An 18,058-nucleotide genomic window follows, 5' to 3' on the forward strand; every position below is an offset into this window, starting at 1 on the left:
TAGCATAAATAAAAGACCTGGAAGGGACAGATCCCAATCATTCCCAGAAGTGCCTATGTGGTGGGAGCGTAGAGGTCACTGAACAGAAAGAAAGTTGGGTCTTACAGCTGAGCAGCCTGTAGATCTTAAAGCTTCTTCCAACTTTGTAAGGAGTTTGGGATACCATCAGTGAGAATAATGGGAGCCACTCAATGTTTTTTAAAAAACTTAGGAAATGTTGATTTAAACAATATGTCAAATTTACATATTGACAATTAGTGACTTTAAAGAAACTAATCAGTCTGTGGTTCATGTTCAGAAATTCTCATTCCATAAGTTTTTCAAGAATAACAATGAAAGACATGGGGGGAAACCAATAAAACGTAACACTTTATTATTATTTTTATCTTAGAAGGAATTCACCAAAGGCTTCATATTATGCTATGGCATCTTTAATTATAAAAATAAGCAAATAAAATAACTTGCATCTGTCATTACCATGATATGTTTCATAACCTTTATATGCACATGGAGCTTAAAAATGTAATTTAACAATAAATAATGACATATACCAGATATGCTCACTGTTTATTCCAGTACTCAGCCAAAAACCTAAATATCATTTAAATTATAAATACATAATGCAAATATAATGGCACAAAAATGTCTAAAGTGCAACCAAATCACAAGAGAAGAATCATGCAAACTGGTCTAGGTCAGCCCCCGAATCACTCTGCAGCAAACACAAGACGAAGCTTTGGAAGTTTAAGGGGGAATTGGAGGGAGTAGGGTGGGGGAAAGAGAAGCAAAAAACTAGCAACATTGTGAGAACTGCTTCTTTCTGTATGTGTAGATATATGTATTGTAGATACATATATAGATATCATCATGGGGAGAAAAGGGGGGTACCACGGTTTGAAGAGGTCACAGCCAAAAAAAAAAAAAAAAAAGAAAAGAAAAGAAAAAAGGAAATCTACTGAACTGAAGAAAGAGAGAAATTTGCTAGGAATACTCATGAACTACTTGTCGCATTGGGGTCCTGGCTTAGTTGGGTTTGCAAAATGGACACAACACACAAACTTTAATAGCTTTTCTGATTCAGAGAAGTCAGCCTTGCCTGGGGGTGGGAAGTGTGGGAGGGAGGGGAAGAGTCTAACTTAGAATATGGTCTACCTGATTTCCAAGAGGCTAAGGCAGTGTCCATAAGTTTGGGGACCTGGGGATGGGACAGTTCTGAGTATAAAAATGCCCTTAACAATCTGATGTCAGCACGCTTAGAGGCTGTGTGGGGACAAAGGCAGCAATGTTTGTGCTGCTGCTGCTGCTGCTGCTGGGTCTGCTGCAATTGCTCTTGGTCCTTGAGCAGCACGTTACTGGTTTTAAAGGCTTTATGGTAAAGTTGTATTGCTTTTCATTTTTCTGGAGATGTGCCCTCTCTCCTCCCACCAGGATCCCTATCACTCGATTTGGTCAAATCTTGAGTTTAGCCTAGTGAGAGTCAAGCACCAATAGTTTCTACCTAAGCGAGTTTGGAGTGGCCCCTGCAGTCCTACCCCTCCTCCCTCTCTTCCTCTCTTAACATTGACCTTTGGTGGGCAGTGACGCTCATAAGGGACTGTTGGGTTCAAGGACAGTGACCCTGAGAAACTACTGTTGTTCATAGATAGGTTAGTCATTTGACTTTGGTGGTCGCCATCTTGTAAACATCATGGCAGAAATGATCAAACCACCAGCTCTTTTTCCCTCTTTCTTTCTTTCTTTTTTTTTTTCTTTTTTTCTATTTTTTTACGATCCTACAGAGATGGTCCAGCTGCCAGGACTACTTTGGCAGGCAGCGTGCTACAGGACGAAAATGTAAGAGAAGTCTATTAAGGCTGGACAGCCCAGGGTTATTTATACTCTCTCAGCCCCAAGTCCCCCGGACTAAAGACCTAAAGGCTGATTGACTCATTCCTGATTGATTTAATGGAAAGTCTCCCACCCCATCATCATTTGCCAGAGTACCAGGCACCGATGAAAGGGGACGAGTAAAGAACTGCCACTTCCTAATGTATAGTAGGCCTTATCACACTGTAAGTGGTCCAAGCCCATAGGGATGCTCTTTTTGGTTCCTGGAATTTCCAGTTGGATGTGACAGAGATCTTTCAGTATAGGTCTAAGTCAAGAGTAGCCTCTGGGTTGAGGTGGGCTGGGAGATTAACATCTTACCTGGGGTCCTTCAGATAAACCTGTTGGTTTTTCCTGTCTCATACAGGCCCATCTTAAGTTTTGATGTTGAATTAAAACTACTTCTACCCCCTTAGTTATAAAAAAGGCCACAAGGAGCATTTATGTGGATATCTGGAAGTGAGATAGTTATTCCATTCCCAGGAAAAGAAAAATAAAGCTAAGTTACAAAACTAAATCTATATGCAATAAAGTTATTATATACTGCTTTGTTTAAGCAGAGTCCTCTGGAATTTATGTACAGTACATTAGTTTTCAGCTATTTATATTCCACAGTTAGACCTTAAGATTCTCTGGTTTTAAGACAATTGTTAAAGATACTTTTAAAGCTCTGAGCAGTTACAGTACATAAAGATGTTAGCTTTTTGTTTTTCATTAGATGCAAGAAGATGCAGGCTCAAAGTCTGGTTGGACAGCCAGGCTCAAGCAATTTGGTAAATGTGTCAGAAAGAAAATTAGACATTGGAGGATCAAGACCATAAGACACTAGCTCATTAGAGATCAAGAATTCAAATGTGACATTCATATTCGTCCATGGCCAGCACAGATTCATAACACGAATTCCATTTAACATCTTTATGAGCATTTAAGACATGCATTTAAATAAAGTTTCCTTATCAGCTAACTCTACTGGGGCAACCGTTCTAAAGGGATCCACATCTTCAAATTACAATGGCTGGAGAGTTACATGAATGTTTTGTGTTTGGGGGTGGTCTCAGGGGAGCAGGGGAAAAAACATGGCAGAGGAAGTTGGTAAAAGAGGGTACTTTCTCCTGAGGAGAGGCAGAATGATCACATGGATTTTGTTGGTGGGAATGCTGCCATTGCAGAATGTTGGGATATTGATTACAGAAGCCTAGTTTCATGCAATTTTCTTTAAGGGGGATAGAAAATAGGAACTACTTTAAAAAAATCAAACCAGGCACAGTACACTCAAAATTGGTGTGTCAACACCCCTAAAATGATACTAGTTTGGTGAGGTTGTGAATAACCTCTCCCTGGTTATGCACTCTCATGGGATGTGCGTTTGATGTGGGAGGGAGAGTCCTCCTCACCTCGGAGGTTCCTGAGGAGGACTTTCAGCTTCTGCGGCTCATTGGTGCGTCTCCTGTTGAAGTCAGCTCGTGGGTGTGTTTGGGCACAGTGGTCTGTCTGCAGGATGTGGAAGAGGCTGGCCATGTTAGGCCCAATTTTCTCCATCAGGCTGTCTCTGATTGTGCTGACTGTGTCTTCATCACATTCCAGAAGGCTTCGGACAAGTCTGTTATAGTATCTGCATCAAGAAAGAGAGTGCATATGGTGGTCATCCAATGAGAGCCAGGCGAGACCCAGGCTTTCACCCGGGCTCCAGCCAACACGAGTCCCTAATGGCCTGACCATGCAAACATCAATAGTTCATCAGCTGAAGGTGGCTTTTGCTCTCTAACCCTTGTGCCATGTCACCCTAGTTTCAAAGCATCTGCTCCTAGGGTTTACCACACAATGCAAGACAGATCTTCATGTTTAGAGTTGAGGAGATTTAGATCACACTTTGAAGAGCAGGCTGACTGTGGTGACTGACATTTTTAGAAACAGAATTACAGAGCTAGCTGGGACCACAGAGACCATTTGGTGACTAGTTCAACTCTCATTTTGTAGAGAAGAAACTAAGGTGGATGAGCTGAAGCAAATTAGAATGAAGTGAGTCCAATGCTCAACACTGAGATTAGTAGCCATTGTACATGCATGTGTAATTATTTTGATGCTTTTTTGTAATTTTCCTTTTTTTGGTGGTGTGTGGGCACAGGTGTGTGTGTGTGTGTATGCAGATGTGTGCATCTTCTGATGAAACTTCTGTCTAAGGCCCCCTCTTCTGTGTGCCATGCATTTTTCTACAAAATCTAATGCCCTTATCACATACTTGGACAGCCCTGATAAAAGATATTGACTGACTCCATCTTCAGCCCTCCTTCAAAGGTATATTGTAGTCAGAAGGCCAAATCCTAGGCAAGAAGGCTATTTAAATGGAAATATTGGTGGTTTTTAAGGGTTCATGCTACTATAATTCATGAATCCTTCTTCTACTATACCAGGGTTTGCTAACCTCTTCCCTTTTTGGATATTTATAGATCTTTGTTTGCCATCACATAGGCCAGCATTTGATGGTTTTGTGATGGCTTTATTTCGCTGACTAGACTGTAAGCTTACTGAAGGCAGGATTTGTGTCCTTCTTTGTATTCCTTATGGCCCGGTGCCATCGTGCTGCATTGCCTGATCACTGCACATTTGTTGATTTATTTTGCAGCCACTAAGGAAATGGAGTTTTAAGAATATAATTCTCTCCAATAAGTAGTGATTCCCAGAAGAAAACTTATCTGTAGTTTTAGTAAATTTTACCAGAACCCCTTGTGTTTGGTATCAGTTACCTTCATCTTTGCAGTGAATTCTTTAAATACCCCCAAGCAATGTAGCTAAGCTTTGTGGCTCAGAAAGGATTAAACTGTCTAATATTTAGGGCATATCAATGACTTGTCCTGTTATTTGGGAAGACAGTTCAGGTATTATCCAATTTAGACTGGGATGCATTTGGTCCATTTTGTAGTCACAGTTGAGTTGTCAAAACCCATTAGCTCTGTGTTCGCTAATAAGAGACTCAGTGACAGTGACCTGCAGTATTTACATGGAGAGAACCTTTTCTCAGAGGAGCCCAAGGATCTCTGGGGCCACCAGGTCTTCCGTGAAAAGAAACCTGTTTATTTTTAACTCACCAAACAGTGCACAGGATCAAACATCTTTCTAGAATAACTTAATCCCCCAGAGAGGTTATTTCAAAGATGTGTGGTAAATAGCATGGAACGTGGGTAATGAGGTGATATGGTCACCCTTCTGTGGCCCAGCAGAAGGAAGCTGGGGACTGAGAGGCAAGTGCAGTGTCTTGGTTGCTGACACAGGCCTGGCGAAACCCTTCCCTCCAGGGAGAATTATATCCAGCTGTGGTCAAAACTGGGACTCTCTGGCACAGAGGAACATTCTCCAACTCTTTGGAATTACAAAGCACATGAGTCAAAGGAGATCTCGTTTGGATGGGGAAATGGGGAGAAAACCAGTTTTGGAGAAACACAGAATAAACAACTTTGCACCAGCAGCTTCTGACATCTACACACCCATATAGATCTCCAGGCATCTCCTGGCTCTTGGGCTCTGCTAGGACCTGGGTCCTTGGATGGCTGTGTCTATTTCAGAGGGTGATTAGATCCTGGTGGGTGGTTTCTGATCTCCCATCCCTCCAATAAGGACTTTATAACTTAGAAGTTAGCCCTTCCATTTCTAGAAAGAGCTGTTCATGCCAGATGAGTCCCCAGATAGGCTGGAAAATACAGTCTTTCCCTAGAAAGGGATAAAAAGAAATGCTAGTTCTTCCTTAGAAGGACTTGAAACCTCTTGTCTGGACAAAGAGTCTAGTACCCTTAAGGTAATTAAGCTTCTGCAGCCAGCTTTGCAGCTTCAGGGCCATACATTTCCTTCAGGCCCCACTTTGTCAGAGTGCCTGCTCTTTTTTGGAGGGTTTCTACCTTTCTACCTTTACTGTTGCTTTGTCTGCTGGCTCAGATATGACACCTGACCTTGGTGTTTCTTGACAATGACCCTTGCCAGCCTGAGGGCTCTTAGTGAGAACCACCCACCCCCACTAGAATCTACCCTATTTCCCTCATGGGGCTTTTGTTAACTCAGCAAGGGCAGGCTGAGAAAGCTCTTTAGAATATAAAACAAAGTCCATGTCTCCATTAGTAGTTCTTCAAAGGCTGGAAAATTTGTCAGGATTCTTTGATGTCACCAGTTTCTCAGTATGAGCAATAGGTTAACCAGTGCCTGTCCAGTAAGGGCTGGAATAGCCATTTACCTCTGGGATCATGCTTGCCAATGACATAGCCCTTTCCTGTGTCACTAAGTGAGATGGATTATTTAAGAGGTTGTGTCTCCAGCAAGAGTTGACTTAGTAATCGTCACCTATTTAGTGAGCACCTTCTTGTGCTATGGTCTTATAGTTCCTATAGCTATTGGTAGGATGTGTCCATCCTTTTGGGAGAGAAAGGACGCAAATTTAATTGTGGACTACCACGGTGCACATATATTCAATTGTGCTTGGTATTCTATTTTTGGGTTGTGGCTATTTCCTGCAGATTTTGCTGGCTGCCATTTTTGAAGTAGAAATCAAATAGCTTGGCTCAAGGCCACATGAGTTCTAAGCCCAACTTAGTTATTCACAAGCTGTGTGACCTTCAGCAGGTCACTCCACTCTCTGAGCCTTTATTCTTTAATCAGTAAAATGAGGCAGTTAGTCTAGTTAACCTCAGCAGTCATCTCCAACTATGACATTCTATGTTTCTAGGGATTCAATACACATTTTTCTTCTCAATTTTACAAAAAATAGAGCAGCTCTGCTTACATCCCCTCCTTTGCAGTGGTAGTTAGGACTGCTTAAGAAGATTCCTTTCTTGGCTGGGCATGGTGGCTCATGCCTGCAGTCCCAGCACTTTGGGAGGCCAAGATGGGTGGATCACCTGAGGTCAGGAGTTCAAGACCAGCCCGGCCAACATGATGAAACCCTGTCTCTACTAAAAATACAAAAATTAGCTGGGCGCGGTGGTGAGTGCTTGTAATCCCAGCTACTCTGGAGGCTGAGGCAGGAGAATTGCTTGAACCCAGGAGATGGAGGTTGCAGTGAACTGAGATCTCACCACTGTACTCCAGCCTGGGCAACAGAGCGATACTCTGTCAAAAAAAAAAAAAAAAAAAAAAAAAAAGAAGAAGAAGAAGAAGAAGAAGATTCCTTTCTTTATCTTTATGGAGGATGGAGGAGATGTGTTGGAAAGACTTGGTGGACTAAGTGTTCTGATCACCCAGCCCGAAAGGACCTTTTAAATTATGTTTCTTTTTTCTCACTTTGAAAATTCCATCCCTGACCTTTTTTTTTTGATAAAGAATAAGATCAGATATTCTCCATAGCTACTGTTTCAGCCATGCTTACCCAAATACACACATACTGCCTAGGAACGTTCTGTGTGAGGGTTTATAAATAGTCCTTTGTTTCCCTTGATCAATATTATTCTTCTGTTTCCTGTTCCCTATCCATGCCCTAGAGAGTTGGAAGCTTTGTCAGTTTTCCCACTCTGGATCTGGGTTGGTCTAAGTGGTTCCCAAGCCTCACACCGCCCTGCTGGCCTGATCAATTTTGCCTGCTTCCCACAGGGTTGAAAGCATAGTCTGCAAATTCAGGCAGGTGGAAACTCCAGCTACCTCTTTACCCTCTAGGTGCATTTCTGTCATGGAAAATCCCCTTGTTCTGGCTCCTGGTCCAGTCACAGGCTTTTGGATTCTCCCAGCCCCAAATCTCATGCTAGATAAGTCACAGGAAGGTGGAATGAACCTGTAACTACTTCCTCTTGCAATTCTGTGCCAATTGGCACTGACTTAGCATGTGTCTATGGTGGGATAGAGGCTGGGAAAGCAGGATGTCTCAGGAAGGTGAGCAGCTTCAATGGAGCAAAGCAAGCCCAGCATGGAACCGGACATTTCTACAATCCTGAGCAGGAATAATATAGCCTGTTAAAGTGAAATTTTTGGAGAAAGGTTGCATGGAAGATTCTGGTTTTCAAGGGCTGGCCATATTTTTTTTTTCTCCGATTGACCTTTCCTAATGAGTCCCTAAGATGAAAGAGGGAGATAAGAAGACTTTCTTTGTGACCATTTTCTAAAGGTGTTGAAAATAAGGCACTGATTAGAAGAAATAATGGCCTGGTTAAAAATTTACTAGTCTCTTCTTAGATAAATTGGGACCTCTAGTCGAGTAGCTATATAGTTCTGCCTAAAGACCTCTCTGCCTTTCTAATGGAAGACGCTACTTCAGATGAAATAGGGAGATTAGTATCGCCTCAAAATTGGAAATATGCCGTATTATAGATCATGATTTGTCACAGAATCCTTAAGGATCTAAATTGTAATAGTGGCTTTGCTAATGTACCTCTCCCCCGACCCCTAACTACCACACAAACACATACTTTGTCCTTAGCCCCTGTCTGGCTAAGAATTCTTCATTTCTTTTGCTAATGGTGAAGGAAGTCTCCAATAATTAATCAGATCTCCCCTCCCCACCCTCTGCCCCTGTTTCCTCTGTGCAATAAGAATCTTCCTAGGGGAAATTTAAAACCAAGAGTTATATAGAGACAGCCCACTTGAGAGAAACGGTTGGATTTTTCTGTTCTGAGGAAACCATTTAGAACCCCATGATAAAGTCACTTCCAAGGACTAGAGAAGTGATTTTTACAAATTGATTTGTGGTTCTGAAGGGCACTCACCTGTAGTTAAGGGTGAAAAAGAAATTTTACACAGCGTTTGTGTTAGGCACCTTAGCCTTTCCCTAAGGAGGAACTACTTTTTTGTTGCATGTATGTACATGACTAAATCACTTGTAAGCCCCAGAGGGACTTGGCTGTTGCCACTGTCTTAAGAAGGGTGGTGGCACCTGGCTAGGAAATTAATCAGATAAGCCTGTGATAACTCTCAGGTGGTCAGAGTAACATGCAAAGCACTGATCATTGTGGATATGTGCAGATTTGAGTGGAGAGTCAAAGAATCATAGAAATTCAAGGCTGGGAGTCAAGTTTTTAGGCTGAGGAATATCACAGGGGGCTAAACTTGACCGGTCTGCACTGCCCGTGCCAGACCTCCATGCCAACCCCATTGGCATCTCTTAGTTCTTGCTGGGAACCTTTCCAGGCCATGCACATGAACTGAGGATGCCAGCTGTCTCATGTAACAGGAATTCACTCCTGGCTGGTAAAAACACTGAAAAGTACAATGCCCAGATGTTACTGTACTAACTCAGTGGCCTTGGGTGGTGTTTGAATACTACGATGAGAATGGGATCTGGACAGCCATAAAACACACTCATTCTAGGAAATCTTGGGCTAGAGGAATGGAATAACATAAGGCCTGGAAGGAAACCTGAAAATGGTCCAGTCCAGCCATTTTGCTTTTTACAAAGGAAATCTGAGCCCCAGGGAAGTGAGATGGCTTGCTCTGGGCTACCCAGTGAAATCTCTGACTGTGTTTGGGACTGATTTGAAATAGATGGAGACTTAAAATCTGCATTATGACATTTAACCAGAGGGCTTTTTTTTTTTTTTTAATCATGGCCAATTGTGTTGTTGCATGGTCATGGTTTCAGCCAAATCTGATGTCTTAAAAGCTTGTTTCCAGAAACTTCACCATTCCCTTCAGGCTTATGGCAAAAAATGGTCAATGAAAGCACCCAGGGATGCTGCAGATGAGGCTGGCTTTCTATGAGCTGCATGAAAAGACTTTTCCTATAACAGTAGGGAAAAAAAAGCCCAAGCTGCTTAAACTGTCACAACCAATCACAAACATATTTTTTTCCTGCAAAAGCTGGGAAGACTGCAAGCTAAAATAAGAGCATGACTGTGGCAATTTAACCCTCCCTCCCAGTCTGGCTCTGCCAGCCAGCCACCTGCTCCCAGTCCCCTGATTGTGAAAAAGTAGACTCAGTTTGTACCTGTTGGAGAAGTGATTGGGCAGCTGGACGACCTCAGTGATGGCTTCAGGGTTCCGCTTGGCGATGCTGCACACATTCAGCTTGCTGTAGCACTCTTCCTGCACCTCAGCAATCATCCTTTGGAAAGTGGAGCACCTCCGAATGGCGAGGAAGACCTTGGAGGTGACCCCGTTGGCGATGCACTTTAAGCTCTCTTTGACGAATGCTTTTCCCTGCCATGGAGGAAGGACAAGAGGGAAGTCTTTAGCTTCACCTGACAAAGAGGATGGGCATACACATGGAGGAATTTAAGGGGGCTCATCTGGGCAACGTATCATGACCATCTGCATATCCTTGCAATGAGAAGATTGCATGTCTCGGCTAAGGATTAAAAAAAAAAAAAAAGCCCTCTCCCCATCTCCCTGGATTCCCTTGAGAATTAAGCTCTACCGAAATGAAATTAGAGAAAAAAAAGATGAACCGTGATCAACCATTCTGCAGCTTAAAAATAGTCGTAATCTGACTTCATATTCTTGAGATTGAGACTTTGAGAATTCAGATCAAAAGCTAGTATGCTAGGTCATGCAGAGAGAACTTCCTTGCTCTATGCACATTTTTATGTCCTCTCACAGAGGAAAATCTTTTTGGCTTATCACCCCTGGCCTTATAAGACAGCCTCTACTAGCTCCTTAGAATCATGCATTAGAGTGAGTGGGGCGTGTCTTATACAGAACCTATTTCCTGGCCAGATGAGTGCCTCTGTGTGTGTGTGTGTGTGCGTGCACACACTTGTGCACACACATGCTGAGATGGGAATTTAGAGTGGGGAAGCTGAGAAGCAGGGCTGGTTCCCTACAAGACTGGTTCCTAAGAACCATGGTCTAACACACTGTTAAAGACAAGCAGCCAGTGGGAGCAGGGGTCAAGGTTTTATTACCTGAGTGTCAAATTTAGCAGCGCTGTACAAGAAGGATTTACAGATGTCATACATCCCATCTGTGTCACAGGTGGAGTTTTCCAGGCATGCAAAAGCCCCGCAGCCGACCTGTAGAGCACTGTTGAGGCAGCGAACCACTTCAGCTGAAAGAGACAAATCCATCCATTCTGGGTCAAACAGTGAGGATGGCTGGGTGGGATCAAGTGGGTGCAGAGGTGAATTTCAAGGACATGAGGTCAGAAGAACTTATCCTAGGAATCTGTCATGAGGGGCAATTGATAGACCCATTTGATTGAGAAAGAGAGGATAGACAGGCTCCTTTTGTTTATGATTGCTGGAGTACATGATGGACAGGGAGGGAGTTCTCTGTTTCAGACACACGCTCCCTGTTTCACCATTACCTACAATTTTGGTGTCTGAAGAAGTGAGGCTCAAGTCTGGAAATGCACAGTGCCTTTAAGCCATTCCATAGAATCAAAGGTCATTGCTTAGCACTTGAAAGCATGGGAAGGCAGGAGACAGTGGCTAGTGGTCAGGTTTAAGAGGTAAAAGGGCCAGGGAATCCATGTAGCTTTGGAAAAATGCACTCCCGAGTAAAAAGCATGGGATTTTAGTCTAAATGGCAGAGAAGACTGTGCCAGGAGTCCACTTGGAGACCCTTCTGATTTCAGGCTTTTAACTTACCGTCATATTGGCAAAAAGAAATCTGATCCGTTCATGTTTCACCCCAACCCTCCACTAGGACAGTGCTTAGAGGTATGCATAATCTCTTTCATATTAAAAGCCTTTTAAAAAAGAAAGAAAGAAAGAAGAAACACAGGTGTGGAATAACCAGGCCAAGGCATCCCTGTGCAAGACTGGAAGAAAACCGCAAAAAACTTGCATGAGGCTTTCTACATTCTGGATAAGATCTCCCATAAAAGTAATTTTTCTCCCACAGAAGGGGGGTGTTCTGGCAGGCAGCTAGGCAAGGAATGATCTGCAGCCTTCATGCCATAGGATTCTCCTCTGAGATCAAAAGCATGGTTCAGTTAGTCTTCCCCACCCCCTCCCACCACCCGCAGCCTCTAGGATGTTACAAGTCATTTCCCTAATTATATATTTCCACGGGTTTAAATTATAACTTTGCTTTAAGCAGTTTTAATATGCATTAGGGCTGCTATTGTTTTAGGCAAGCTCGAATTGTGAATCACTGCATCTCTATAGCAACTAAGTACAAAAGGAAGTGAAGCAAAAGCCCTCCTCTCGGCAGGGACCTGTGCTCTTCCAAGGGGATCATCATCTGCAGCATTTTGACACCTGCGATCCGGTCTTTGCTGACAGTTGGAGGACAGAGGGCAGTATTGGAAGGGAAACAAGTGGAGCCAGAGAAGTCAAGAGGCAGAGGTGTCAATGCGGGCTTCCTAATGATTCTTTTCCTTCAGAAGCCAAGATAATGCACAATTAACTGCTCCAAGAGTCAAGACGAAAGTGAGACCTTACCCTTGGAGAAACAGCTGCTACGTTTCACAATTTTTTTTTTCTAGGGGCTCTCTGGCTACGGGCTGCAGGGACGACTGAATGGAGCCCTAGAGAGCCAGGAGGGAGACAGGCAGCAGGGTTGGGGGTGGGATGTATAGGGTTTTCTCTGAATCCGCCCTGGATTTGTCAGACTTGAGGGCTATGGTTCTGAAAATCAGTCTGAAGAGGGAGCTTTTCTGTGTATTCTCTTAGGTAGAGAAGTCAAGAAGTGAAGAGGTAGGGTCTTAAGAGGAAAGGAAGAGGGACAGCATCAAACAAGCCAGGTCTTACCTTAGATCAGCTTCTGGAAAGTATAGAGAGCTCTTTGAAGCATGCCAACATCCAAGCCTTTCCTCCCCTCTCACCCCTCCCCCTCCAAGAGGGTACGTGCCAGATTTCAGGCAATCAGGCTAGGCTTATGCAATGAAATACCCTCAGCAGAGCGTCCAGCTTCTTCGTTTAGTTGCATGCAATTTATTAAACAAAGGAGCTCCACTGCCTAAGGCTATTGGATTACACTGGCAGTTTATTGCCATCAGGCATGAAGCACATTTATTATCAAGATCAGCCGTCACAGACACAGTTGCAAAAGGGAGAGGCAAATGAGGACAGCTCTTTGGGGGAGAAACTGCTCTTGGGTTTGCTGCTTACCTGAGTTTTGAGCCGCCACTCGGGATTTCCTGGGGCTCACAGAGTCATTCTGCTCCGCCTCATGGGTTGCAGAAGCACTGATCACCAGCACCAGAAGCACTGCTGAGTTTTGGAGCATTCTCTGAGAAGTTTCCGCTAAGTTGTTGGGTTTTTTTTTTTCCTGCCCCCCTTTCGTCTTTCCCTCTCCTGGCTTGAGTGAAGATGTGGATCTGGATACACTGAAAGCTTAGGTGAGGATTTGATGAGGATTTTTTTTTGTTGTTGTTGCTGGTGATGCTGCTGCTGCTGCTGCTGCCACCGGTGCCTCCGCTGCTGCTGCTGCTGCTGCCGCCGCTGCTGCTGCTGCCGCCGCCGCCGCCGCTGCTGCTGCTGCTGCTGCAGTCGCTGCTTCTTGCACCTCTGGCTTTTGCAAACTGGGGGCCCAAGAGCTGCACCCAGGGATTTTATAGCCGTTCTTATCGGTCCTCAGGATCAAGGACCAATCAGGTCCCTCAACTGGTCTGGTGAGCCAATAAGAGGGCATGCAATTCAGCTGGAGCTTTTTGACTTCTTAGAAATATTTTCCAGCAAATTAAAAGTACCTGCTGCCAATGTTTTATATGTGTGTGTGACTGTGTGTGCAGAGATGTGTGAAAAAGCTATTTTCGTGGAAGTAAGAGATAACTCTGTATTGATTGAACTAAAGAAAAATCCTATAGAAATCTCTCCAAGTTGCTTTTTGAAATCTAGCCATCTTTTTTTCTAATGAGCCACTTGGGGGAAATGGATAGCACGGGTATGGTGGGGAAATGTGATCTCTTTAGATGAGAACTTAACCTGCTTACAGCAGTTTTACTCTAATTTTAACAGCACATTCTCGGTTCTGTTTTGTAGGCTACAAATGCAATAACTCCCTATCTTCTCTGTGTGTACATGTTCACATGTCTATGATGCATTTTTGTTTGTATGTGGACATCCTGGGTTCTCACTCACACATTTGAACCCTTGAGGGGGAATTTATGTGAGTGGAAAAGCCTTGGGGGACTGAGATATGACAGCTCAGAGCTGAAGCCTTAGTCCCCCTACTGATCAACCTATGACTCTGGCTAAGTCTTTTTACCTTGCCCCACCTCTGTTTTCCCATCTGTAAAATGCCAAAGTTGGACTCTGACATTCTGTATACCTCTAAAATAATGTGATTCTTCAATAATCAAATCAACTTTGACTTCATCTTTTCAGTCACCAGCAAAATTGCATATTCCAGGAGTGTTAGTTACCCCAGGTACACATGTGCACACCTGCACATACCACACTCAACAGGGAGACATCATGAATGCCTGAAAATTAATAATCTGTGTTCAAGCCCAGCAACTTTATAACCACTTTGAAACAATAAGCTGGCCAAAGCGAGACTAAACCTGCTGAATGGAAACCAGTTCATTTCTTGGGGAGAGGGGTAGGAAAAAAGGGGGCAGAATGGAAAGAAGGGGTAGAGAAAGACCAGAATGTGTAGGAGAGAAGAATGATAAGCTCTAGACTTAATAGGAAAATTGCACTGCAATCACAAATCATGCCTGGTATAGAAACTTATATTTTCTTATAAGTGAGTTGTAGGCAATGCTGAGGTTTGTCCCCAGCATGTGAAGGAGGTTAATGAGCCAGGAGAGGACTTCTTAGGGTAGGAAGGTGGTGAAGGTATTATACAATAAAACCTTTAATAATTTTGGGGAAGTAGATGAGAAAGGGCCACTGGTGATTCATACAGATTTGGGCAGGATAATCTTGCAGAGAAACGGGGCCAGTGGCTTTACTTTGAATCCTAAAACCTTCAAACAAAAGTTGAAGAAAGAGTGCCAACCCTGTTAACCACAAACTAAACCAAGTGTTAGCTCTGTATATGTTGTGGGGTGATAGGGTGGTGGGGGGCGGGGGAGCCGGCGGCGCGGTTCTGGGTGATGATGGCCTATCCCTCACAAAATAGGGTTGTTTGGGAAGTATGAAAGTTTGCTAGAAAAAGGAATAGAAGGAATAAAGGATACAGGAAATATCTAAAAGAAAGGAAGGGAATTTTCAGATTTACATTATATAACAAGAATACATTTTAATTTATATTAACAGGCAGTATTGGTATTTCTTTAGAACCTTCTGGGCTGAGTGCTAGGGGACAATGTGGGAGGATAAATGAGAAGACATAGAGAAGGTAAGTTCATGATTCTTGTCCTGAAGGTACTTGCAGGTGAGTTGGGAAGATGACCAGCCACAGTCATACTTCCTAAAGGTTCGGGATGTCAGGACCTCATATAGTAAGACACAGGCTCAAGCAGCACTGGCTGGAGATGTGGGGAAAGCTCTTGAGGGAAAGATCAGTGGGGAAAGATGCAAACTGCTGTTGTTGCTTTTTAAGAATTTAGGAAAAAGCTATGCTATTTCATTTTAAAAAAACAAAGCTTGTATTGTGGAAAGCTTCAAGGTTGTTTGTATTGCCTTAGTTAGAAGTAGTAGATGCCAGGCAAGGCAATAGAGTTTCTCAGTGCTCTCTTCCAGAAAGGGAGTAAGAGGACAGATGCGTATTCCTCCCAAGGGTCTTGACTTCTGTTCTTTAGCATTCTCTACCTCCTTGGCCATTATTCATCATCTAAGGCAGTGCCATTTGTTTCTCTTGGGCTTTCCCTGAGTTGGTCTGCTTGGCTTGGTAGGGTGATGATTTACCACCAGCCATCCACTTTGTTTTTCCAACTCTCTGTTGCTCTCACCAGAACACGATGTCCTACAAGCATCAAGATGTGTTTGTGTTTTTTTTTTCCGATGTTGATTTATTATTCCTTCTTATTTTGCTCACTTACTATCTTGTGCCTGGAAGTTCATTGCTAGGTGTGCCAAGTGTTTCCCAATAACAGGTAAACTGTCCTTTGAAGAAATACAATAGTGGTCAGCCCATTGATTTGAATGTAACTAGTATGCATGCCAATACATTTGAGAACCTTAGGGGAAGGAGCTGAAGTCTACATGAAATGCCCAGTGTAAAATTTCTGCCTAGAATGTCATGGTATATGGATATCCAAGTGCCCTCAATCATTGTGCAACTGTCTGGAACTGTGATATAGCAATGATAAAAGGGTCTTGGGGACCCTGGTGGTGATGTCTGGTTTCTTTGTAACTTCTCTTGGGGGTCTGAGAGAATATGGAGGAGTTTGCTTAGCACTCTTCAGAGTCTGAGTTTTATCCTGTAAGGAACAGGAAGTTATTCGGGCTCTTGAGTAGGAATTGTTAAATGATGGGTGGAAATAAGTGTTTAGGCAAGATTGTTTCATCATACTTATGATGGTTTGGAGGAAGAAAAGAACAGAAGTTTTAAGACTTGTTAATAACAGAATTTTGTTGATGAGATTCTGGCCTACAATGGTTGTGGCAGGAAAGGAAGGGAGACAAATATGGGAGATGTTTTAAATGAACTGGAAATTATTAATTAACCTAAGGATTGTCTTGGGAAAAACCTTTCTCCCAGTTTAGTGGTAATGGAGATAATACACATGAGGACTTTTCCCTCCTTATATTTTAGTTATGACTTTTAGTTGACAGGACTATCTAGTGTCTCTGTTAGGCAGGTGCTCTCTGGCATACTGTTGAGCAGCAGAATTACCTAAAAAAAGGACTTGACTGCAATGTGCGCCCAAGTGCGCCCAAGTGCAGTGGGTGGGAGGGGAGGGTATACTTTGCCATTGCCCTGAGCAGGGAAAGTGCTAAGAAGTTGGTGGGAGAAGCTGCCAGCACCTAAGACTGGGTGATGATGCCCTGGCTATGCCCGTGCCAGGCTGGCATGAGTTCAGTGAGAAGATTAAGCCAAAAATCTCTGGGGCTTTGTTGGATTTGGCTAGCTTAAAGCTAAGCAGTGAACAGCTCTCTGCCTTTTGGTGAGAGGAGCCCAAGAACAGAGCATGTTTTCTTGGTAAATGTTCGTGTGTGTGTGTGTGTGTGCGCGTGTTTGGCTAACAGAATGCTAGACCCACCAAGGTTGTTTTGGCATAGTGACCAAAGTTGGACCATTTTTCTTTGGGAATTCTGAGCCTGTGTTTTTTTTGATTGGACTTTGGGCTGTTGATTCATGCCTTCCTAACCTCAAGACAAAGAAGAAGAAGAAGGAAGATGAGGAAGATGAGGGGAAAACATTTTTATTTACTCTTCTATAAAGGCACCAGATTATCTGTGTGGACAGTCCTCAATTCATGAGAAAATCTGTGCCATTTGCAAGTCTTTGATTGCTGTAAACTCTACTAAAGAAAGAAAGTGAGAAAATATATTAAGAGGGCAAACTCCCCACTTCTCTCCTTTGTTGATGGAAGGTGACTGTGTGCCTGGTTCTAGGTCAGGTGTTGTGGGAAATGCAGAGATGGTTGACCTTTGCCTGTGCTCCATGAATTCCCAAGCTAGTTCTTAAAGCATGCATGTTGTATTTGAAGAAGAATATCTGTTTTCTGGAAATACAATACAGCAAGTGGGTTGGAATAGAGTTTGTAGATTTGGATTCAATTAACATTTACTGGGTGCCTATCTGCTCTATGCCAGGCATTACTGCAGAGGCTTCTTAACTGTGAGCAAAGAACTGCTCTCCTCCCTTCCCACAGGAGGATCTGGGGATCCAAAGAGAAGAATGGCTCTCCCATAGTCTTAAAGTGAATGGTAGAAAAATCTCCTGAGATTTGCTTATTACAGAAGCAGCTCTGGGTTCTTTAGTTGTGTGACCAGAGCAGTGATAGTGAGAGTGTACATGCTGACAGCCCTGCCCCTCAGGGTGCGGGGAGAAGGGTACAGGAAAAAGAAATAGGCAGGATGACCTGACATGCTTAAACCAGAACAGGCAAGTTGAAATTAGCCTCTACTCTTGTTAACATCTGCTTCTCATACCTTCACGTATAAGTTCCAATGTCACTTTATATCAGAGAGGACAAATTCATCATTCCAGAGCAGCCTGAAAATCTTCAAAGTTTCACATGAGGCTTCTGAAGCAAATAGGAAGAGGATTTGTATGTCATGGAATCTGTCCTTTGAAATAGCTCTTGGGGAGACCTAAAATGACATTCCTCTATTGAGACACATGAGGGCGCTCGGACCAACCAACAATGAGGATCTGTTTCCTTTAAAATTAAAAAAAAAAAAGTTGTGAATGCTGGCTATGTTCGATCAGCCTTTGTTTCATGTTGTCAGGATGCTTCTGTGTTAGTGGTCTAGGGCAGTCACCTATAACTTAGCCCTTGAGC

At 43.2% G+C, this 18,058-nt stretch overlaps 1 protein-coding gene across 1 annotated transcript; it reads right to left on the bottom strand.

Annotated features, from left to right (window-relative positions):
* Positions 1 to 348: 348 nt before the first annotated feature.
* Positions 349 to 13,239, bottom strand: STC1 (stanniocalcin 1). Its single transcript, XM_003823571.6, has 4 exons — positions 12,825 to 13,239; positions 10,674 to 10,816; positions 9,758 to 9,969; positions 349 to 3,478 (listed from the first exon to the last, which is right to left on the bottom strand). The coding sequence occupies exons 1-4, from the start codon at positions 12,940 to 12,942 to the stop codon at positions 3,208 to 3,210; spliced, it is 744 nt and encodes a 247-aa protein (XP_003823619.1). The 5' UTR covers positions 12,943 to 13,239; the 3' UTR covers positions 349 to 3,207.
* Between the last annotated feature and the right edge of the window lie 4,819 nt (positions 13,240 to 18,058).

This window comes from Pan paniscus, chromosome 7 (assembly GCF_029289425.2).
Source record: "Pan paniscus chromosome 7, NHGRI_mPanPan1-v2.0_pri, whole genome shotgun sequence".
Classification (NCBI taxonomy): domain Eukaryota; kingdom Metazoa; phylum Chordata; class Mammalia; order Primates; family Hominidae; genus Pan; species Pan paniscus.